Source organism: Equus quagga, chromosome 8, assembly GCF_021613505.1.
Source record: "Equus quagga isolate Etosha38 chromosome 8, UCLA_HA_Equagga_1.0, whole genome shotgun sequence".
Taxonomy (NCBI): Eukaryota; Metazoa; Chordata; class Mammalia; order Perissodactyla; family Equidae; genus Equus; species Equus quagga.
The window spans coordinates 43,637,586-43,662,494 of record NC_060274.1 but is presented as its reverse complement, the minus strand read 5'-3'; the positions used below and the strand labels follow the sequence as shown (position 1 = coordinate 43,662,494).

At 45.5% G+C, this 24,909-nt stretch overlaps 1 protein-coding gene across 1 annotated transcript in view; it reads left to right on the top strand.

Annotated features, from left to right (window-relative positions):
• Window positions 1–24,909, top strand: part of PKD1L1 (polycystin 1 like 1, transient receptor potential channel interacting) — a 109,001-nt gene that overhangs the window by 44,943 nt on the left and 39,149 nt on the right. Inside the window, exons 18-29 of the mRNA XM_046668923.1 lie at window positions 394–589; window positions 1,424–1,480; window positions 7,400–7,612; window positions 8,667–8,906; window positions 10,784–10,894; window positions 11,010–11,167; window positions 12,384–12,484; window positions 16,264–16,456; window positions 18,208–18,291; window positions 20,541–20,748; window positions 22,763–22,869; window positions 23,706–23,928. Coding sequence (XP_046524879.1) covers window positions 394–589; window positions 1,424–1,480; window positions 7,400–7,612; window positions 8,667–8,906; window positions 10,784–10,894; window positions 11,010–11,167; window positions 12,384–12,484; window positions 16,264–16,456; window positions 18,208–18,291; window positions 20,541–20,748; window positions 22,763–22,869; window positions 23,706–23,928 — 1,891 coding nt within the window. The remainder of the gene's footprint in view (window positions 1–393; window positions 590–1,423; window positions 1,481–7,399; window positions 7,613–8,666; window positions 8,907–10,783; window positions 10,895–11,009; window positions 11,168–12,383; window positions 12,485–16,263; window positions 16,457–18,207; window positions 18,292–20,540; window positions 20,749–22,762; window positions 22,870–23,705; window positions 23,929–24,909) is intronic.

The window sequence follows — 24,909 nt, the reverse complement described above, 5'->3', positions numbered from 1 at the left end:
CCAGTGTCCACCCCACTGTGGGTTTGGGTACTAACTGCTGACTCTGCTTATTAGGATGCTCGTGAACCTGCAACCAGCTGCAGCCATGTGGTGTCTTTGTCTAGCTATGCACCATATTCTTTCATTTACCAGGATATTTCTGTATCATTCTTTTTGGCATCTTGTACCTATTTCATTTCTGATAAAGGTGTTTTATAAAATCTTGATATTATGCCTCACCGTGTCTTTTTAGAATTCCCCCGGCACAGACAACTCTCCTTTGAGTCATTCTGTTTCTGCTCTGACCCACCCAAGAAGTGTTTCTATAACAAATGCCATTCTGCTCTAGCTAGGCAGGCTGAAGAGTTTTGCAGTGTGTTGGAACAATTGGGATAACTCTTCTGTCTCCTTCAGATATAATTCCAGCCTGAAAACCCTGTCTACTCTGCAGCTGATGGGGAGTTACACGGAAATCAGGAATTATGTCACCATGATCACCAGGGTGCTGAGTCGCTGGGCTAAGGAGGACAGAAGTCCCTCGTGTGGCCAGTGGTCACGAATACAGGAGGCATTAATTTCTTCAGTGTGCAGATTAGCTTTCGCAGATCAGGTATGGCCCAGAGCAGGGCGAGTTCAGTGTGTGTAAGTCTGTTTCAGTGTAGAAGGGCCTATGACTGGTTGCCTCACCAGCAAGTAGTCCTGCTTATGAAACACAGTCAAACAACGAGACCAGGGGCACCAGGCAGCGTGGCTCTGATGCATGGCTGTGGCCTCTCTTCCCTGCTCATGTGCCACACAAATGAATGCTGCTGGTTTATAAAAGAAAGACTGATATAAGCCGATCATTACTACTGATAATTCTGTAAATAAAAATTATGTTAATCTAATCTGATTTTGTTTTGTCGGCAATCATATACCAGAGAATTAAGTTGATGATTATGTGCAACTCTAAGGAAATGACCATATATTCATGTTACTGTCCTGGCTGACAGTGTTTCTGCAACTCCTGTCATATCATTGTCACTAAGAATGTTCGCATCTAAGAATACACCTTATTTCATGGTAATCATGACACTTTCACTTGAACTAATGTATTTTCCTCCTCCATCTTTCTCTCTTATGCTTCTCCAAAGTTTCACTGGGTGCTGTCTCCCTAGTTGCTCTTTCCTCATGGTGCTTTCCTGGGCAGGGGGGACAGCAGACACCCAGAGGGGAGATTCTGCACTTGGTCACTAGGAGGAAAAATGTGACAGCAAGGTAGTGGTCTCTCCAAAGAATGTTGGCATCTCTTGGTCTCTTAGCTCAAACATGGATCTGCTCTGTTTCTACATCAGGAACCTGAACTGTGCAGCTTTAGACCAGATGACCTAATGCCTCTTCCCTCTCCTTTTTTTTTTTTTTGTTTGTTTGTTTGTTCGTCTGTTCGCTTGTTTCTCCTGGTCAGGAAGAAATGAATGATTCTGTTCTTGTTTTGAGGGACCTCATACACTTCCCTAACAAGGTGAGTGCTATTTCTTTCCAGGTGTGTTTTCCTACTTTTTCACATAAGTATGAGGACCTTGATCAGTTCTTCAAGAATATACTGGGTAGAGTTATTTTTGACACTTAAATTAGAAGCATGACTTTCCCTAAGAATTTATTTGAATAGCATTGCCCACCTCAAATCATTGGTGAAAAACTTCTTGCTTCCAGGTCCATCCATGTTGTTGCAAATTGGACAATTTTGTCCTTTTTTATGGCTGAGTAGTATTCCATTGTGTGTGTGTGTATACATGTATATATATATATATATATATACACCATATCCTCTTTATCCATTCATGTGTAGAAGGGCACTTGGGTTGTTTCCACCTCCTGGCTATTGTGAATTGTGCTGCAGTGAACATAGGGGTGCATATATCTCTTTGAATTGTTGACTTCAAGTTCTTTGGATAAACACCCAGTAGTGGGATAGCTGGATCGTATGGTATTTCTATTTTTAATTTTTTGAGAAATCTCCATACTGATCTCCATAGTGGCTGCACCAGTTTGCATTCCCACCAGCAGTGTATGAGCGTTCCCTTCTCTCCACATCCTCTCCAACATTTGTTGGTTTTTGTCTTGGTGATTAGAGCCATTCTGACCGGTATAAGGTGATATCTCATTGTAGTTTTGATTTGCAACAACATGGATGGACCTGGAGAGTGTGATGTTAAGTGAAATAGCCAGAGACAGAAAGACAAACGCTGCGTGATTTCACTCATATGTGGAAGATAACAAATACATGGATAAAGAGAACAGATTAGTGGTTACCAGAGGGGAAGAGGCTTAGGGGATAGGTGAAAGGGACAAAGAGGCACATGTGTATGGTGATGGATAAAAATTAGACTCCTGGGGGTGAGCACGATGAAGGGTATTCAGAAATTGATAAAAAATAATGTACACCTGAAATTATACAATGTTATAAACCATTACAATCCCAATAAAATTACTTTAAAAAAAACCCAAACAGAACAATCATGAAATTTGGGCTTCATTATCCTAGTAATAGAAACATCAGTGTCTTCTGGAATAAAGATTGTATAATAGAAAAAAAAAACCTTCTCTCTTAATATAGAAATTTGAAAACCCAAAACAGAAGTGGATTAAAACCAGCGTTATCCATGCCACACATACTTTGGGGAAGGAGGTTGTTATTTATTATTAATCTGCGGTGTTGGGTTTTCCCATCCTCGCCACTTCTCTTCCTCTCAAATCTCCAGCGCCCTCTCCCCGCTCTCGCTGAGGTCCTCACTGCACTGACGTTGGCAGGTGAGAAGAGAGCCCATAGAATCCCTGTCTCCACCACCCTGCAAATCCAGTCACGGCCTGGCCTGTCTTCCAGGCCCCCCTCGGTCACCATGGCATGGAGGTTCCTACTCCCATTAGGGGCTCACCCCTTTTTTGTGCTCAGAATCCCATCTAGGGCCACGTCATGGCCCCTTGTGTCAATCTTGGGACTGGCACCCCCTGGAGTTGTTCAGGGCCCCGTGTGGCTTCAGTTGACAGTCCTGCCTCCCCTTTTGCCTTCTCTGGGATTTATCACCTTTACTTTACTGCTTTTTCCTTTTCTCCTTCTCTGCTGGATGGTCCCGAACGTGCTTAGAGTCTCACTTACTTAAAAAAAAAAGTCCACCTGGGGGCCACGCCATGGCCGGGTGGTTGAAGTTCCACATGCTCTGCTACGACAGCCCAGGTTCATGGGTTTGGATCCCAGGTGCAGACCTACTCCACTCGTCAGCCATGCTGTGGAGGCATCCCACATACAAAAAATAGAGGAATATTGTCACAAAGGTTAGCTCAGGGCTAATCTTCCTCACCAAAAAAGAAGTGCCTCTGGTGCAATTATACTGTCTCCCAGCCACCACGTCATTTCCATGCTCCTCCTTACAGCAGAACATGTTGAAAGTGAGTTCTGCCTTGCTGTGGTCTCTACTTGCTGTCACTCATGGATTTTTAAGCTACCAAAATCTGGCTGCCATCTCCACTTCAACAGCGAAACAGCTCTGTGCAAGTGCCTGAAAACCTTGGTGCTGCCAAATCCATGCATGCCCTCCTTGCTTGATTTTCTTCTCTGTCAGCGACGTTCTGTGGGAAGCGCACCTCCTTTTGGGCACAGTCTCTTTGGCCACTGTTGGCTCCTCCCTGTCTACTTTACTTGTTTGGTGCCTCAGGGTTGTGTTCTGAACCCCAGACACTTCTCTGTCTCCACTTTCTCCCTGGGGGGGGTCTCATCACATCCTTCTACATTAAATCCAGGTGATGATGACTCTGCACTTTATATCTCCAACCCAACCTTTTCCCAAGAGCTCCAGACTCATCCACATAACTGCCTACCATTTCCACATGGCCATGGGTGTGCACCTCACAACCAGCGTGGGCAACAGAGCTCCTTCCTCCACTCCTCGCCCCGTCTCCTTCCTGCCCCACTCATCCTACTTTCCCCGTTCCAGAGAGAGCAGCACCTTCCACCCCCCAATCTCAAGTCAAAACCCCAGGTGCCGTCAAAGACTCCCCCCTGTTCCTCATCCATCACTTGTAGTTAAGTCTTGTCAGTTCTTCCTCAGAAACATGCCTAGAATTTTCCTACCTCTCTCATTGCCACTACTTCCCACTCTAATCTAAGCAAACGTCACTTCTCACGCTGGCTGACAGTCTCTGACTGTTCTGTCTGCTTCCTCTCTTGTCACCTTACTGCTCTCTCCACACACAGCAGCCAAAGGATCATTTTAACAGCCTGAATCAGTGAATGCCACTCCTCTTCTTTAAAGCTCTGTGTGACTCTCATTACCATGTAATCAGATCTAGACACCTCGCCTGAGCTGTTCCACTCCTTCTGACCTTTCCCTTCTCCTCTCTTAGTTTTTCCCCCCTAACCACCCATCAGGTGTGTTTAGCTCAGGGCCCGTGCAGTTGCTCCATGCCCTGTCCTTGGCCCTGAACAACAGAGAGCTTTCATTCGAGTTCTCCGCTTGCATGTCACATCCCTGGAGAAGTCCTCCTTGATCTTCAACCTGAAGTCACCCTCCTCCTCTTGCCTGATTCGCCTCCCTCAGGACTTTCACAGTCGCCAGCTGTCTTATTCATTTGTCTGCTGCCTCACTGCCCTCTCTGGAGCATAAATCCCACGATGGCGGGACCTTTCATTCCCATTCACCATGACTACAGCCGTGACACTAGTGCAGCTCAGAAGACAGATGGGGAATGAATGAATGAATGAATGATACGGATGACGCTGTCACTTCTTCCCATCCCCCCTGCCTGAGTCACAGCGTCATCATCTTGAATTGCTCAACTACAGTGACCAAGATACTGGATAGGAGGGCTGACCTTCCTGTGGCAACACAGTCTCATACTTGTGCCAGAGCTATCTTCATAAAAACACCTCAGCTCATGTCGCTCATTTGCCTTAAAACGTTGATGGCTTCCCAGTACTTTCAGGATAAAACCCAGTTCTACCACATCTCATGCCAGGACATTATGTGGCTCCAACTTACTCTCTGCCCTTCACCTTGCACATCTCTCCGGGTATCCACCCTCCAAGTTCCAGTCACTGGATGTTCCTTACGTCCCTGGAATAGTGTGTTTTCCCTTAACCTGCAATGATCCTGCCCCCTTCCCCTGGGAAAGCAGTATTTTCTCCTCTAGGCTAGATTCACATACCAGCTTCTCACCTTCTCCATGAAATCTTCAGAGTCCTGAAGGCAGAATTTGTTTTATTCTGGACAAATTTGTGCATGACTTTGTTATAGCACAATTGGAGTATACTTTGTTATAGTTTGATTTGTAATTATTTCTTGCACACCTGTCTTCCAAATCTAGACTGCTTAGCCTGCTAAGGTCACAAGCTGTATTCGGTAAAGAAGTGTTCACAGCTGTAACAGATAAGCCCTGAAATCTCAATGACTTAACCCAATGGAAGTCTATTCCCCCTCCACACACATTCCTTGGCATGTGTTGATCAGGTGGTCTTCCCGTGGTGATTCAAGGATGCCAGCTCCTTTCATCTCCTGCCACCAGCACCTCCGCTCTGGCTTCCTACATCAGCAAGTAGGGCGTGGAGAAGGTGCACCACTTGATGATCTTGCTTGGAGGCACCGTACCTCACTCTCCTCTCATCCCTTGGTGAGAACCCAACTCAAGGCCACACTTGGATCCCAGAGGCCTGGGAAATGGAATGACTTCCCAAAATGACCCTGCACGAGGGTCAGGGAGATGAATCTGGTGGAAACCAAACATCTCTGCACAGGCCCCTCTCTTGCCCTCTGTGCACCCAGGAGCTGCCCACAGTTCTTAGCTCAGAGTGGTGGAGAAAACTGAACATGATTATCATTCCCAAAGTAACCATTTCTGATATTTTTTGTTAAAAAAATGGCCAGTATAAAAACCACACCAGAGGGCCCGGGCCAGTGGCACAGCGGTTAAGTTCTCACGGTTCTGCTTCGGTGGCCCGGGATTCGCTGGTTCAAATCCAGGGTGCAGACATGGCACCACTTGGCAAGCCGTGCTGTGGTAGACGTCCCACATAAAATAGAGGAAGATGGGCATGGATGTCAGCTCAGTGCCAGGCTTCCTCAGCATAAAGGAGTGGACTGGTGGCAGATGTTAGCTCAGGGCTAATCTTCCTCAAAAAAAATAAAAACCACACTGGGGTTTCTTTAACATGTGGTTTTAAAGAACATGATGTGTTCTTTATTGCAATTGTTTTAGTTTACATAAAAGATTGTTCTTTCTATTTTGAGTCTATTTTGATGATGCCATCTGGATATATGGGGCATTTAATAGTAGTTTCAATGTATTTCCAGACTAGTTTAATTTTATTATTGATGAAAGAGTTTGATTTTAGGAAGAATTTCTAAGGCATATTTTGCTTAAACAAGCATGACTATCACAAAGTAGAATCTTAATTTCAGTTCATTGGATATGCATTTATTTAGCAATTCTAGGAGCTGCTGAGGCACAAAGAAGGAAAAGCTTTAGTCCCGTCTCTCAGGCACTGATGGATGAAGCTAGATGTGGAAACAGATAGACTTCAATAATGGGCCAAGTCCTCTCATTAGGAGAATGACAAAATTCTGCAGAAACACAGGCATCGGTGCAGCCCATTTTGTCTGGTGGACATTTGAAATTGTTTTTAAAAGATAACTAGGAAAGAATCATTAATTCTGTTCTGCATGGTGATGGCATTGTGGCCATGTGTCTAGGAAGAGTTCTTATCTATTAGCAGTGTATACTAAAGTGGTCATTGATAGAAATACCTGAGACTTGCTGTTAAATATTTTTTTAGATGTTGAGTGGATGATAGAAGAAAAAATATTGCCATTGAAGGATGCTTGTTATAGCTGAGTGATGGGCATGTTGTACTACTACACTGTTCTCTCTACTTCCATGTATGTTTGAAAATATCCATATTAGTTAGAAAAAGAGAGAGAGAAGTAAGATTTTGCTAGCAAGGACAGGGCTGAGAGCATTGCAGAGAGGGGATTATATGCTATCAGGTAAAGGCCTAGAGTATTTGGGAGGAGGAAAAGGGTGTGTGGCTTGGGAACAGCATGTCCACAGGCAGTGGGAGGAGAGGATGCTGCAGAGGGAGATGGGACCAGGTCATCAAGGGATTTGTGAAGTGGTTGTTGGGGTTCAGACTAAATAGCACCTTAGCATAAAGGCTGTTAGAGAACATTTATTTTTCTTTGCTCATTTTATGGGTCAGAAAACAGTATCAAAAAGTGAATTGTTACTTGTGAAGTTGGCCAGTAATTGGCTAGACGCCAGACCTGGACTTGCGTCCAGTTCTCTTGAGCCCTAGTTCAGTGATTTTAATTTCCAGTAGTAATGAAGGGGGCAAGAGTGTACGCGTCATGTGCCGTGAAACATTTCATTGACATCTTTTCTTTTCACATAGCTAAGCTTCACAAGCGCAGCGCTCATCATCAAGTATGCCCGGGTGCTCCGCGCTCGAAGCCCGTTCTTGGGGAGTTTTGTGGTGGACAAAGAGCAGATGCTCGAGCTCATCCTTCTTGTCTCCGGGGTCTTAGAAGCCTCGGACCGAGAAAAATCGAGGAATGCAGACTACCTACAAGACGAAGGAATTAAGGTCATCTCGGACTTATTGTTGGTAAGTCAGACTTTTTCTTCATTGGTGACAATGCAACTGTTTCCCTTCCCCAGGGTGTTAGCCTGTATTTGCAGCTGTTTCTAGAAAGCAAAAGTATAATTGGTTCCTGAGGTGCTGTGTTTATTATTCTGGGTGGTAGTTTGGTATTTGGAAAGTTTCACTTTGAATTTTAAGTGTTTCATGGGAATATGAATATTATCACGTTTCAACGACACTTTGCTTCTGTTCTATTTTTTCGGTTTTGGTTTTCATTTGGGATGTTTGGGATGGTGTTTGACTTAGCAACATCACTTCTCAGGACACTTTCTGTTCTTTGAGGAAGGAAGTGAAGTAATGCAAATGATTTCTAACATGCATTAATTTAAAAAGCGGCCCTGCTGACACATAACCGCTAAAAAAAACCCACCAACATTTATTTCATTTATTTCTGCCACGGTAACTATGGGAATTGTCTCAGGGATCACAGGGTTTTTTCACTGTAGGAAACCGCCAGTGCTTTCAAGAGGCAGAAGTTAATAGGCACCTTTTGTCTCTCCTCTCCTCCCCATTTATCTTTCCTCCCACACAGACCTTCTGGTTTATTTAACTGATAGTTAGTGTAATATCTGGGAAATTAGAGAGTTGATAAATGCTCTGTCTGAACCTAGTAATAGCAACCATGATTAGCAATTAATACATTTGGAAATATTTGCTGCACACCCAGCACCCACCCTGCCCTAGGCCCCAAGGCACTGCACTCAAAGTTATGGTCAAGTCCATATGGTACTAAAATAATCACGGTATCCAGACTCCCTTTGGGTGGGCTAAGAGATCCCAAGGAGCATAGGAGTTGTTGCAAAATGAATAAAATGTTGAAACAAAAGGAGACAGTTGTGCTTTACTGTTCTCTGGCATTCACGTCCTTATACCCAAATCTTTGCTCAGGCAATGAATCCAAACGACCTTGAGAAGAAGGGCTACCTTTTCAGTTATTTTCCGCCTCTCCCTTGTTCTGGACTCAAGATGGCTTCCTCGAGTGCACTTTACATGTGGGACTCTCCCTGCTCTGTTTCAGGACCGCCTGTCTTCAAACAGCGAGCGTCAGCTCCACATTAGCACTGGGCAGATGGAGATCCTCACGCTTCTTCATCATGAGCCACAGGGCTCCGTGCAGAGCCTGGGCCCCATCCAGGTGCATTTACCCGGAGACCTGGCTGGGCAGAGTCTTGCTGGGCCTGGAATGCAGAGCCCATGCTACGTTAGCCAGCTCATGCTCTTCAAGAAGAATCCGTATCCAGGGGGACGAGCTGGCGAGGTACAACACAACAGCTGACTGGTCCCTTCTAATGACCACCTGACATGTGCAGTAATTGTGCTTTGATGATGAAGAGAGGGACCAGGGTGGCACATTGCACCTGTTTTTCAGTTCCAAGAGAGGGGCCACTTAGAACGAGCTGCTATTTCTGCGTATCCTGGAAGATCACAGTTTCTCCAGAGAATCTTAGCCAAACTAGGTTTCTCTGGTGTGTGGGTAACTGGGCCCATGAGTAGTTCCTGTGGGGCCATTGTAACCCATTGTCAAGGAGTCAAAGGCCTGAGTGGGGTAGAGTATGGGGCACAGCGACTGTGCCAGGCATTGCAGTCAGTAATCTCCTGGTTTACTCGTTCTGAAATCAAATAAAGAGTAGCTCGAATGAAACTTGAGAAGGGGCTACTGTGGACCTGCTGGAACCTACCTCTTTTCTTCCATGCTCAGATGACAGGTCCATCTAGGCTGGACCAGCCAGGGTGGCTGCTGGGTCCCTGGGAGGTAGGGCAGAAGAAGGGCCCAGAGTCAGAGGGGGTGTGAGAATGGGGAAGTTGGGAGGACTTTGTTCACTTGGTGATCCTGTGAACATCGGAAACCACATGAATGATCCCAGATTCGCCAGGAGCTGGGAGGGCAGGGAGCCAGCATTGTGTGTATTTTCTGTACCCCCAGGTGTTCTCCAGTACCTGGCTCATCTGGGCACCTGATAAATTCCTGAGGAATGAGTGTACAAATTCATGATACACATCTTATTTTGGTCAAAAATGCTCATCATGGAGCCAGCCGAGTGGCGTAGTGGTTAAGTTCGTGCCCTCTGCTTTGGCAGGCTGGCTTTCACTGGTTTGGATCCTAGGCAAGGACCTACATACCGCTCATTAAACCATATAAAATAGAGGAAGATTGGCACAGATGTTAGCTCAGGGCCAGTCTTCCTCACCAAAAAAAAATTGCTCATTGTATAAAACATTTACCTTTTTTTTTTTCAGGGAGCTAGAAATGGCCAATCAGCATATGAAAATAATTCAAACTAACAAGCAATAAAGAAACAAATTAAAATGACTTTTTTAACTTACAAAAGTGTAGTTCTTTAAAAAGGCTGACCTCTGTGGAGTGTAGTGAGTGAGAGAGCCAGGGTGTCTACTCTGTAAGCTTTGTGAGAAGCACTTTGTCACAGGCACCAGGAGCTTCAAATACCCGGACCCCATCATTACACTTGTAGGAATCTGCACCATGGAAATGAGAAAAGATTTATTCAAAGGAAGATGTTTTGTTTTATTTATTTATTCAAAACAACATTATTTATGATAACCCGAATAGAAATATACCTAAATGTTCAATAGAGGGGTACAGTTTACCGGTTATTTAAATGAATTATGCTGATCCATATATAGCCAGTTAGAATTATGTCAACCAGGGAATTTTAGTGACTTTGGAAGATTTTATGCAAAAAAATGTAGAGCACTAAATTGCTCAGTATGTACTCAGCGCATAGAAAAATTTCAAGTGTGACATCTCCAGATAGGCTTTCTCTGAGCCGTGGTATTATAGCCAGCTACACTTTACTCTCCTATATGCCTTCCTGAGTATCTACATTGGCAGATACTTCTTTCTGTATGAGCTTTTAAGGTAAAAACTAAAAAATACTTTTAAAAACTTCAAAAATTATTAATTTTAATAAGAGTAGCAGTAATGAGGCATTACATTGTCCCCAGATCCTGCCATTCTAACTGGTAAAACTAGCTGTATTTTTCTGCGTTATCCCCAACATCAGGACCATAATCTCTGCTACTGTAACAGCAGCATCGCTAGACGTGGTCTCCTGATTCTCTCACTGACATTGACGGCTGGCTGTCACCTCTCTGAGGCGGTCTTTGTCTCCCCAGATGGGCAGAGTCCTCCACCTCTCTCTGTACAACTGCTCCAGCAGAAGACCCTTCAGCAGACATCGGCTGAGGAAACCCGTGACCCTGGAGTTCGAGGAGGAAGGTGGCCCGGTAAGGAGAGCCTTTGCCAGTCATCTCTGCTGCATTTCAGCTGCGCTGGCTGATTTTTAACGCACTTATTTTTCCAAAGGCAAATTTTCCTTACTTGTTTTTCATTTGATGACAGGATAACAGGAGAAATAGCAGCACATTTGTTTTGCTTCGGGATAAAGTGAATTTTCATCAGTTCGCTGGGCCTTCTGAAGACCCCCAGGAATCTCTACAGATAAGAATAGAATTTTCTAAGCCTGTTACAAGAGCTTTCCCGGTCATGTTGCTGGTAAGGTGCGTTGTGGCTACCGTGGTAACCAGGCTGGAGAAGGAGACGTCGCCCTTGCGAATGTCTTATGAAAAGATTAGGGAATGAAACTGCATTTTAAAGCAGTCATGAGGCTAATTATCCAAAGAAATTATGTTATATAGTCTACTGTTGAGGGAATAAGCTTCCCTACTTCTTTTTTTTTGAGATTGGTTTCCTGTCTGCTAAGTTTATTGGAGTGAGAAATAACTGAATTGTCAGTGATAACACAGATGGCCTCGTTTGGGAATCTAATTCTCTCTCATAGTGTAGACCTGGGCCAGAATTCTCTTATTTTTTATTTCTTTTATTTTTTCCAAAAGAAAAAACTGTGTTCAAACTGATATTTCTGAGGAGACTTGATAAATGAGTCATCTCTCTTGGTGAGGTTGAGCCTGTGAAATGGGTAGGCCCCATTTTATGACTGAGTTACACAGGAACACGAAAATGAGTGTTGAAACGCTTCTTTGGAATCATGCGGTAACAACGCTAGCAGAAACCAGCAGTTTTTAGAGTTTGTAGCAGGTCCGGATGGGCAAAGGATTCTGTTGGAGAGCGTTTTCTCTCCTCTGAGTCCCCACCTATTTCGGCCACATGAGAAGGATTTCATCTTTTCCGGGGGCACGTCAGCCAGGTGTATCCTAGGCGGGCAGATAGCCACACAGCGCTCAGCACGGGGTTCAGTGTAAACTTGTTGGCTCGACTCTCATTCCACCATAGGAGCAGAGCCATTAAGCGTCCAAAACATGACTATTTGCTTGAAGAGTTTGGATTTTAACTTAATTCTTTAGGTCCCACACAAAAAAGATGAATTGGTTCCAACCAGTTTCTCAGTCTCACAACCCTGTGCTTGCTCTCCTTCGTTTGTCACTTCCTGACTACTAACCGTTCCCGGGAAGAGGTCACATCTGGGCTGCAGGGCCCGCCTCTCCAACCACCTGGAGGCTGTGCTGTTTACTCCTGCAAGCTGGGCTGGTTACGGTTTTTGTTTTGTACTGAAATTTTTATTTTTTAGTGAAATGAGAAATGAAAGTGTCATGGAGTTCTCACTGAAAGACCCAGGGGTGCCGTGGAATAAGCATTTAGTCCCAGTCGGCCTCCTTGTAGTGAAAAGGATGTGGGCACAAAATTGTCTGATTAAAGTCTTTGAGGGGAAAAAAACAACACAAAACTAGACATCTTTGCTTTGCTTTTGTCTCATAGGTTCTCTGAGAAACCTACTCCTTCTGATTTTCTTGTGAAACAGATCTACTTCTGGGATGAGCAAATCGTGCACATTTACATGCCTGCTGTGTCACTGAAAGGTTGGTGGACAAGCTCTCCTGTCACTCTGAGATGAAAACACCTGCTAGGAGATACGTTTGCAGAGCGGGGCTTGATTTTGTTCATGACAAAAGTGTCAAGCTGTTTCAGAGGAAGAACACACCTGAACGCAGTCTGACCCGGCTGGTTCTGCAGCCGTGTGGGACAGGCTGCCCATCGCCAGGACTCTTGCAGTCCCCATGAGCTGAGTTCCCTCTCGGCTACTCCTCCTCCTCACCAAGCTGCATGTGCTGCTCCATCATCTGTGCCTGCAGAGCCTCCCCTTCCTCACCTCCTACCGACCTCTGCTCACTTCAACATTCTCCTTTCACCTCTCCTGGTGGACTGTCCTTGACCCCAGGGCGTATCTGCCTGTGCTGTTCCTATGGCACCTTGAGCTTGCCTCTCCTGTTGGCTGCTCTGCCTCCCCCAGTGTCAGGGACTGTGACCCTGAGGCTCTCTCTGCAGCTTGCAGGACCCCTCTGTCAGTGCACACCAGTGGTGGGCACAGAGCATGCCCCTACACCCTGAGGTGGCTGTGTGAATTGGTTCTGGGCTCACCCCCTAATGGGTGGCCCCTGGTTTCTTTGGCTTCTGAGTCTCTGTCCTCCTCTGAAGGGCAAGAAATTGAGGCTCAAAGTGCTGAATGAATCCACACTGGACTATAAACATGCTTCAGACTGGGCCTGCACACTGTGGCCTTAGCATGGAGCATTGACAGTCAGGTGCACGGGCTGTCCCGTCCTCTCCATGTGCTACGTTTTTATGGGATATGATTATTTTCCTCTCAGAACCAGTCTTCACTGCTATTTGTTTCTTTTAAAAATAGACCAAACATTGTTGTTAAGCAAATTCAAATTATCAATGGCAATTTAAAAAATTTTGCATTTGATGTTTCCTTTCCCACAGTATTTTATTGTGAGAAATCTCAAACTGACAGAAAAGTGGGGAAAAAATGAACACAAACACTTGCATCTGTTTCATCTAGATTCACCACTTGTTGGCGTTTTGCCACGTTTGCTGTATCTGTGTGTGTGTGTGTGTGCATGTGTAAGGGGGGGTGCAGCTCTTTGGGGAGAGCCATTGGAGAGAAAGTTTTAGACACCACGTCCCTCCAGCCTTCAACATGCATCACAGAAAAAGGAAGACATTCTCCTACTCAGCTCGACTCCACTCCACTAAAAGAATCAGTGTCAGTTCAAGACCCTTATCTGCTCTGCGGTCCACAGTGAAATTTTTGCAGTTGACCCCCAATGCCTTCTATAGCTCTTTATATTTGCGATTCAGAATTAAGTCAAAGTTCATGAGCGCACTTCATTGCCATGTGCTTGTGATCCTTTTAAAATCTAGAATATCTCCCCCATTTTATGTCTTTTTTTCATGACATTGACTTTTTCATGAGCCCAAGTCAGTTATGTTTTGAATGTCTCATATTCTGGACTCCTTCCTGTCTCCTCATGATTAAATTCAGCTCCCGGCTGTTTGGTGGATAACCCATAGGTGATGCCAAGTCTGGTAATTGGGTTAAGGAGATAACCACCCATCTATCCATTGTAATAGAACATTTTCCCTTTGTGGTTAATTGGGTGGTACCTCCTTTCCCTGGAACCTTTAACCCTGTGGTTTGGGCCTCCACTCGTGATGCAACGCAGGTTTCAATGGTGATTTTCTGATTTCATCACTAATTTAGCTGGCATTCTTCAGTAAAGAACAGCTCCTGTCTCACTCTCTCACTCTTGCTTTCTTGTCTTGATGAATGCACAGATTTTTTAAAATCAGTGTATTTAGTTCATTTCCATCATTTTAGTGGGCTTTTTTTTTTTTTTTTTTTGGTGAGGAAGATTTGCTCTGAGCTAACATCTGTTGCCAATCTTCCTCTTTTTTTTGGCTTGAGGAAGGTTCACCCTGAGCTAACATCTGTGCCAGTCTTCCTTTATTTTGTATATGGGTCACTGTCACAGCATGGCTTTCAAGTGGTGTATGTCTGCACCCAGGATCTGAACACATGAACCTGGGCCACTGAAGGAGAGCACACTGGACTTAACCGCTATGCCACGAGACCAGCCCACTACATCACTTTACTTTTTGATGCTCAGATTGTTCCAGTGGGAGCTCCCTCAAGATGCTTCCTGAATATTTTTGACATGATGTCAGGAGTTTTCAGGTGCTTCCTTGCCTTTGGGAACACCAGGGCACCCCAGGCATATCCACACCTTGCCTACCCTTCCTCTAACCAGGCATTTCTTCACAAACCTCAGTTTCTTGATAGGGAATGGCATGTAGGATAGAAGATATATGCACCAAATGTCATTGTTTCTAAGCCAGTTCAGCATATAGATTCAATAACTGCATGTGCGTGCATGTGTTTCTTTTGGGGAAAATATGCCTACATTCGCACACACACATTCTTATTTCTCCTGTTTCTTACATTCTTTTGTGTTGTGCTTTTCTTACTTAAATTATTCATCTGGAAATCACTCCATACATATTCATTCATCAATCCCCTGGTTATTTCTTACTGCTGCAGCCTCTCCACTGCACATGTTTATTCAACCAGCTCCCGTGTATGCACGGGGCACGCTTGTGCAGATACTGTAATGTACTCGGGGTAGGAGTGATCTGCAAGGTACGTTCCAAGCCATGGCATTTCTGGGTCAAAGGGGGATGCGTGTGCAGTGTGGGGAAGTATTGCAAATTCCCCTTTAGCTGTGTGGAAGAGGGCCTGTTCCCCACAGCTTGGCCAACCGAGTATATTTTCAAGCATTTGAATATTGCCAGTTGGAAAATTGAGAAATAGTAGTTTTAATATGCATTTGATATTATGAATTGAGCATTTCTCACATGTTTGAAGGCCATTATCTACTTTTTTTTTGGTGAACTGTTCATATATACCCATTTTTCCACTGAGTTTGGTTTTTCTTGATTCATATAATTTTTTGGCTTTGTTTTTATTGGGATTTTTGCCTTTCAAAAGTTTTTTTTTAATGGCAAAATTTATCTATTTTTATTACTTTTTTTTATTACTCCTAGATTTTGAGTCATGTTAGAATTCCTTCCTTATACCCAGCTTATAAAAGAAGTCCTTCATGTTTATATTTTCTTTTAGTACCTTTACACTTCCACTCTTTTACATTTAAATCTCTGGTTGGTGTTTTTTACTGTATGTGGCATGAGATATGGATCTAATATCACACTTTTACAAATGGCTAATATCTAGTTGTCCCAACATCATTTATTAAAAAGCTTTAGGGATACATTTTAAATAGATATAATGTTAAATATTTTTGCTTCTAAACATAAAAATTATCCAAAAATGATAGGCTAAAACCACATGGTTATTGTGTCCTCACCAGGGTGGCTGCAGACATAGGACACGCAAATATTTGGCAGGCTGGCTGATGGAGCCGATGAGAAGCAAGGAAGGGGTCTGGGTGGGAGGTGGAGAAGCTGACTTCACTCTCTTGTGCCCCCAGGGCAGTGGGGTGACCCGTTCAGCATGTCCGGAGGGACTCAGGACATAGGGAAGCGTTCCCAACACTCTGCTCCCCGCCCCCCCTCGCCCCGAGATGAAAACCAGCACGCCAGAGCTTCGACTGGACGCATTTAGTTCAGGGTTTAAGTGCTGGGGAGAAGAAGCGGCCGGCACTCACCTGCTCTCCCAGGCCCCACCCAGCTCCCACTCCTTGTCCCACTGTCTTCTGCTCCATCTGTATTTGGAATGAGTTATGCCTTTTTGCAAACTTTAGGTTGTATTTCTTAATTTATCTTTTTCTCTTTTTAGACACCAACTTGGGATATTTATCCTTACTAGATGCTGACTATGACAGAAAACCTCTGAACAAATATTTGGCCAAGTCAGTGAATTATGCCGTGCATTTCCAGTGGATCCGATGCCTGTTTTGGGACACAAGAGAGTGGAAATCTGAAAGTTTCTCTCCACAACCAGGAACTTCTCCAGAAAAAGTGAACTGCAGGTAAAGACACACTATTGAGAAAGGATTTGAGATTTTTTGTAAGCGACTGCCTTTCCTCCCGTGCTTGGCGCAGCGCCTGGAGCCCTCCCTGGCCTTGTCCACCTGTAAGGACTGGAGCAGTCTTGTTTGTCGACTCTGTCGGCACATGCCTCCTCCACCTTCCATGTCAGCCTGGGCCCTGCGATATTGCACCTCCGGAAGAGCAGGGTCTGGTTTTCCGGTTCTCTTTGTCCCCGCCCCTCCCGAAGGTGACCAGCATGGAGTAGGTGATCAGCAAATGTTGCTGGAGAGATGGTCGATGAGTGAATGGTAGTACCCGTGTTGATCGGCTGTTCTGGTAGACGTCCGATGGTCTCCGGGTGCCTCGGTAGTCAGGCAGCCGGCATTCGCTGGCGCAGCTCCCCGCCCTGTGACTTGTGCGCCCATCCCCCCATCCACAGAAGCGTCCCTCCCAGCACAGGTGTGAAGGTGAACTTTGTGATGCAGGGAGAGTCTCTACACAGACCAGGAGCAGCCTCCTCAGGAGTTTTGGGTCTGCCCGTCATGTCACTAAACTAGAAATTTTTTATCCTCTAGCTGCAGAACTGACAATTCTGTCAGAGGCTTTTCTTGTTGCCTTTTTATTAGCATAGAGAATAGGGGGCCGACCCCGTGGCCGAGTGGTTAAGTTCGTGTGCTCCCCTGCGGAGGCTCAGGGTTTCCCCAGTTTGGATCCTGGGAGCGGACATGGCACTGCTCATCAGGCCACGCTGAGTCAGCGTCCCACATGCCACAACTAGAGGGACCCACAACTACAATATGCAACTATGTACTGGGGGGATTTGGGGAGAAAAAGCAGAAAGAAAAAAAAAAGAAGAAGATTGGCAACAGTTGTTAGCTCAGGTGCCAATCTTCAAATAAAAAAAAAAAGAATAGAGAATAAACAATTATTAGGCACATTTAAAAATAGGAATAGTCATTTCCTTCTTAAGAAAAGTTGTCATAAAAAGTGCATTTTGTGGCTGCCTTTTAGGAGGTGAGTATGTCCAGATTTTACCACGTATCAGTGCGATTCATCAGCCATTGTTTGCTTTTCTTATGTCGCACTCTTTAATTTATATGATGCCATTGCTAGGAACACATCAAACTTATTGAACAACAGTGTTACGAATATTATGAATGAACAATGTTTATTCTCCGTTACATCCTACTCGCTGCTACAGGGACAAAAATGAATACAACATGGGACCTGCCTGGAAGACAATGAGGGAGAGAGATTTTATTTTTAAGAAAAGTGAGTGTTGATGATGGTTGTCATGGCCAGAGTCCCAGTGATAGGACACCTGTAACGCTAGGACTGGCGTTCAGGGACAGGCGCACAGAGTCTGATGGGTTTCCCAGTTGTTGGTCCACAACTGGGCTGTGACTTGACCCTCACAGTCTCTGGCCTTGAGTTGACTGTAGGGGGCTGTCGTCATCAAGATGTCCCCAACAGACTCCCAAGTCCACAGTGAGGACAGCTCATGTCCCAGGGCTGACGCGGCGGCTGTGTGCTCAAGCCTCGGACGTGAAGGCATCTGGTGTATCCTCAGAACAGAGTCCCTCATTCTAACTTGGGTTTTAGCTGAATATGTTAAACCGGATCTAAATCATAAAGCTGGAGTTGTTGGAGCTCGTCATCCTTTATGTCCTTCCTTTAACTCGCTCACCATCACACTGTAAACCCTGCTCTCACCACACACTTGGAGGCCTAACCCCCATCTCCCCTCTAGCTATGACCGCCTCGCAGCATTCTCTGTCGCAAGAAGAAGGCTGAATGCCAGTTTTGAAACGAGTGACATTTCCCAGTTACAGGGGTAAGTTCTGTTTTCTAAATCAAGACAAAATTTTATTTACACTAATGCCCAATGCAGGATGCTCACGTATAATTCAGCAGATGCTGGAAATCCATGTTACTTAGTACCATTTTGCTTTTTGGAATCTGCATATTAGTAATACTATATAGTTATCTATGTCTGTCTGTCTATACTTACATTCACTGGGGTCAGTCTGATGGCACAAAGGTTAAGTGCGCACGTTCCGCTTCAGAGGCCCAGAGTTCGCTGGTTCAGATCCGGGGTGAGGACATGGTACCATTTGGCAAAGCCATGCTGCGGTAGGCATCTCACATATAAAGTAGAGGAAGATGGGCATGGGTGTTAGCCCAGTCTTCCTCAGCAAAAAGAGGAGGATTTGCAGCAGTTAGCTCAGGGCTAATCTTCCTCAAAAAACAAAAAACAAAAAAACTCCAAAAAACATTCACTGACAGGAGATGTATAAACGCAAGAAAGTCAAAACACTTTTCTTACTTCTGAGTTTAGCTTTAGTTCAGTGTGACTCTGGTCAGTTGTGATCGAATGGGTCAGTATTTATAGTGACAATTCTGTCAGATTTGCTTGTCCTGGTTTATGCTTGTTGTCATAGTCTAATAATAGCGCCCTCTTCCTCTTCAAAGGTGTCCCATTTTAAAAGATAAATTTAAAATTCACCCTATTTTTATAGCCATTGTTTTATAGAACAAATACGTTCAGGTTCTGAAATATAGGTAGGTAGAGGGTAAACTCGTTCCGGCAGGAACCTTCTCTGTCTCATTCGTCAAAGTCGCCCCACACTGAGAACAGGCTGGCCCATAGCAGGACCTGAGTAAATATTTGCTGAATGAGTATTGATGGCAGAGTCTGCATTTTCTGGCAAGTGTTGGGTGTTACGTTTGTCTCCCTTATGTTTATGTAATAGGGAATGCTACTTACTGTATTATGTAATCAATCATCAAACAGTTGATTACTTTGCAGACAAGTAGGTGGATCCATTAGTTAGGTACGCTACAGATGCTGGTCACTGTGAGGGTCATCAGGACTCAGTGATCAGGACTCAGAGAGCAGGCTCAATTGCGGTTTCTGACAGCACTGGGGGCAGGGGGTCCATCTGGGGAGGGGCAGCCCTGGGCGATGTCTAGAGGAAAACCACACCTGAGGCCGTGCGGGGGCAGAATCCGGGAGGTTCTGGGTGTAGTCCAGGCGTAGGAAGGACAGGCTGGAACCAGAGAGCCATGAGCTCCTGCTGAGCTGATGGCATAGGCTCAGAACAAGTCTCCGTTCTGGAGAGGAAGAGAGTGTCCGGCAGAGAAACCAGGAGCAGAGCCCCAACCCTCAGATGGGGTCAAAGTGCAGTGGTGGGAGTGGGAGGATGACATCTCCTGCAGCATGGGCCTCGTGCTGACCCTTTGAAACCCCGTCAGGGGTCTGTAAGGCTCGAGTCCAGGCAGAACACCTTATCAGGTTAGGGTCCTGCACGAGTGCCCTGATGCGGACTCCACTCCGTGGGTCTGTGGGGTTCAGTGTTCTCCCTCAACCAGCACTGGAGCCTGGGAACAGGAGGGGAGTGTGAGGTGCAGGTGGGGAGCAAGCAGCCCCACCCACAGGGGCAGCTGGGATGGGCAGGTACAGCAGCATCTCCTCCTTGTTCTGCTGGAGGGAGGGAACATTCATCACACCTACATGTTGAAGCATTTGATATGTGTCTTATTACTTACTCTTCATGATAACAGCGAGATTGGCATTCTTACCCATATTTCATGAAGAAAATTCCTCAGAGAGAGGATGTGAGTCGCTGACATGTTGCAGCTTTTCAGATGCAGAAGCTGGTCATCACAAGGCTTCTTTGTCCAGAGTCCATGCTCATGGGGTGCTAGTCATTGGAACACGAGGCAGCTCTGTGCCTTCAGGAGCCTCTTGATTCAGCCTCAAGCAGCTTCTCCCCTAAGGGGCTCAGATCCGTCCTAACACCCAGAGATGGCAGAAGTCACTCCACCCCTCCAACTTTCCCTTCTCGGCCACTTTCCCTAATAAAAATCTACTTTCTCCTCCCAGTTACAAAGCAAATGTTTAAAAACAAATCAGTGAAGACCAGTAGGGGCACATGTCTGCGTACATGTGTATACAGGTGTTAGTCTTATATGTGTGCGTTCGTGTCTGCGTTAACCAGTGTGGGGGGCACTCGTCAGTCTTTGTCTAAATATTTATATTCCTGAGTAACTCACTGTTTACTTCTGTCCTTTTATTTACAGACATCCGGAAAACCTACTTCCCACTATTTTTATTGTGGTTTTTACAATTCTTTATGCACTTTTGGTTACTAAAAGCAGACGTGTAGATCGTCACGAAAAAAAGAAAACTGGTTACATTTTTCTGCAAGAAAACGTTCCGCCGGACCACCAGCTGTACGCAGTTGTCGTGGACACAGGCTTCCGGGCTCCGGCCCACCTTACTGCAAAGGTAAGCAGGTCATCCTGGGAGACACACCTTGTGGTGTGGAAGGGTGTGGACGGGCATGAGTGATGGTTTGATGATTTGGCCGTCCTGTCTATCACCTGTCACCCATCACAGCTGGCCCCATCTTACTTCTCGGGAGGCTCGTCTGCCCTTCCTCTGGGCTCTCCCTGGCCACGCGCATCTGTAAGAGTGAGATGCAGACTGCCCTCAACCCCTTTTCCCCTTTCCACCTTCACTGAGGAAAGCAGCGCAGAGCCACTTGTGTCTCTGAGTGGCACATCGAGACTCTGAGAACCAAACTGTGCTCTTCTAGTGGGTGTGAACCCTTACCACCACCCAGAGGGAGATCGCAGGAGAAAGGGGGAGAACTCCAGACTGACTTTGGGGACTGGCAGGGACGAGGCTGGCTGGGAGCTTGGGGTAAAGACAGTCTCTGCAGAGTTGCTGATGGAGGAAGGGCAGGAGGGGATGGATGAGGAGCGAGGTAAAGTGCAGGAGGTGGAGAAAGACGGTCTGTCACTGGCCGCGTGGAGGCCGTGTGCCCAGGCGGGGCTGTAGAGGTGAGGCTGCAGGCGGAACCCAAGCCCATCCAGCCGGCTGTGTGAGCGCAGGTGTGTGCTTGCATAGATCCCACAGGAGGGATCCCCCTGGGCCTGGAATTCACCCGCACTTCTCCAGGGAGCCAGGCTGCTTTGTGGAACCCATAGTGAGAAAACAAGCTGGCTCAGTCTGGACAAGGTAGGGGAGGAAGAGGGAGAGGAGAGCGAGGGCGAAGGGTGCAGCAGTGTAGGAACAGATCAGGGCACGACATGTGTTTTAAAGCTTGTGTGATCCTTGCCCACTATCAGCCCTTAGTCTCTCACTATATGTTTACATAGTCTACCAGATAGATATACACTCTCACAAACAATACATAGCACGTCGAAGAGGATCCCCTTAACCTAACAGAGGCTGTCTCCCTACAGCAAACACTACATTTAATCGTGAAACTTGAGACAACGTCTGCTACTGTCTCTACCACTGGAAACTCCAGTGGAGACAATAAAATAAGACCCAAAACAAGAAAATAAGATTTGGAAGGGGAGAGAGAAGAATTGTTATTTGCTGCTGATATGATTATTAAATAGAAAATGCAAAAGAATCTTGAGTCAAAAAACTAGAAGTAATAAAAAAGCAAAATTGCTGGATACATGATTAAGAAAAAACCATCAAAGGCGTCTCTAGAGAACAGCAGTACCGTTTATAACACGTACTTGAAAACACGATCTTCCTCATCACGGTCACAAAATGGTGACATACCTGGAAGGAAATCCACCAAACACATTCAAGACCGTCATGGAGAAAATTTGCACAATATGCACAAAAGTTCTAAATAAAGAGCGATATTTGTTCATGGATGGGAAAACTCATTTTCCTTGTCATTTCTCCCAAACTAATCAATAACATTAATAATAATAACAGCAGCTTATGTGAACTGACACTTTGCAATGTGTCATTTGTTACTCCCCTAAAACCTCAAAAAACTCTTTGAATTAAGTTCTGTCAATATACCCATTTTACAGATAAAAACTAAAACATGGAGAGGTTAAATTCAATGAAATACAATAAAAATTCCAGGAAAGTGTTTTGTGGAACTTGAAAAACTGATTCTAAAATTCCTGTGGAAGAGAATGCAAGAATGTAAGAGAATTACCAGAGTCCGTCCCAGGCACCTGTTGGTCCCTCTGACAGCACTGTCTCAGCTACTCCAGCTTCAAAATGTGCCTGGATACCTGCTGGGGAGTCCCCTGCTGTGTTCTCTTCGCATTCTAGCACCTCTCCTAACTGGGGGCAGGGGGGCGTGAAGGCCACAGGCTGCGCTCCCTGGACCCCCTGGGTCCTCGCTGGGGCGCTTGGCCTTCCAGGATGGTCTTGGAAGAATGGGGAGCTGAGAGGAGGGGTACAGAATCCCCTGCCCAGCATGTTAGTGTTGTAGGGTCCATATCATGAACTCTTACCCCTGTGTCTTTGTTTTGAGGTTTACATTGTTTTATGTGGTGAAAATGGACTTTCAGAACCCAAAGAACTCTACTGCCCGGAGAAGCCCCTGTTTGAAAGGAATTCCAGACACACTTTTATCCTGAGGTATCTGAAATATTCTGACTGCACAATTTGAGAAAAGGAGGCTGGTCAGACCTGGCGTACGCTTCTCACAATCCGTAAAGTGGGAATACAGAACATTATCTTCTGACAGGGAGCGTCACTTTACGTAGGAACAATTTCGTAAAGGGCTTGCAGTTTGTTATCTGAAGTAGGTTAAACACTATGTGTGTGCAGGAAGGAAGGAGGAGGCAGGGGCAGTCGGATTTATTGACGTTACACGCTAGTCAGGTTCACAACCACAGTGTTTCTCCATGTCACTGAACCTGTTTAAATTAATTAGATTCTTCCCAAATTTGGAAGAGCAAGGACACCTGGCAATGCAGAGATGGTGGGGTTGGATGAAGAGGGATAATTTATCAAGCCAGGAGTACGAGCACCTGACGTTCTCAGAAAATACAAAAGAACTGAACTAAATATTTTTTCTCCTGGGAAGTTCCATTTATGATATTTGTTGGTTTGGAGTATTATGTCTTCGTTTAGAGAGAGGAGGTTAGCTTCAGACTGCTCCACACCAGTCACTAATACATGAATGAGCTTTGAGTGCATTGAGCACAGAGAATGGGAGGCGTTGAAGAGCTCTGCGTGTCACCACTGGGCTCCGCACAACCAGGAACATCTGCTATTGAGTGACGAGAGGGGCCTGTGGGAATTCACCGTCCGCTCTCCTGGGTTCCCAGGGGGATTTGTATGTTGCTCTGCATAAAGCTTATTTGTTAACATGTCTCATCTACCCCCTGAGGGTGAGAACCAGGGCTGGTGCTGCACCCCGGGCCCCACCGCCCCGCAGCCTTGCCTGATGAGCCGCTGTGTGTCCTCAGTGCTCCAGCTCCTCTGGGCCCGATCCGGAAGATCCGCCTCTGGCACGACAGCCGTGGACACTCTCCCGCCTGGTATGTGAGCCACGTGATGGTGAAGGAGCTGTGTGCAGGACAGGGACAGAGCTGGCTTTTCCCCGCCGAATGCTGGTTGGCAGTGAGCAGGTGGGACGGCCGCGTGGAGCGGGAGCTGGCCTGCCTGTGCCGGGGCCCGGGCTTCCGGAAGGTGGGTGGCATCCCTGGCCAACTGGCAGAATGCCCAGCTCTGCTTCTCTGGGCAGTTGTTTACTTAATCTCTCTAAAGTTAGGCGTGTTCATTCTTTTCTTAGTTAATATCAAGATAACCGTGTCTTAAACGATGCATCAAGTGGCCATTCAAGCCTGGATTAGTTACCTTGCCACTTATTAATTATCGTAGCAATGTTTTTCTTCTTTTAGTTGTAACTATAATAACACTTACAGACTTCGTGGTTGCCTGTGGTCTGTGGTGTCCAAGGGGCCACTAAGTAAAGACTTTTGAGTGCACTGTGTATATCCTGACATCGAGATAACCGATGAACAGAATACAGGCATAATGGGGGCAGCGTGGCTGGGGATCCTGAAAAAAGACAAAATCCCCTATAATCTCACAAACCAACCGTGAAACTTGATCTTTGCGTATTCCAGTCTTTCCCTATACATGAATATGTTTTCAATAGCTGTAATAATAATGCTTGTGCATTTTTCTACTAATTTAACATTTAGAGCAAATTTCATCATGAATTTTCTTTAAAAAATCATCACTGCGCTAGTCTTTGCTCAAGTATCCACCTATTCGACATTTACAGTTTTCTTCTGTTTATTTTCATAATAGAAAACACCTTCCCATGTGACCTTGTGTTTCTGGTGCACAGTGTCCTAGGCTGTCTCAGATAGGGATAGGCGGCCAGTGGGTGCTGACGTCCTCCCGTTTCACTGGACCTTTCTTTCTAATGTGTCCTTATCGCCACCTGCCATGGAAGAGAGGGCCAGGCTCACCACTTTGGCATTTTCAGTCTTGACGCTGCTAATTTAGTAAGAAAAATGATCACAATGAATTTGAAATAGAACTTTTAATCAGCCGCAGCATATGGAAATTCTTCAGCGCTTAACACTGAAGGCCTGATTCAACCGGGACTTTCCTTTTGACAATTATTTCTAAGTAATTATAACTAAATATTGTCACTTT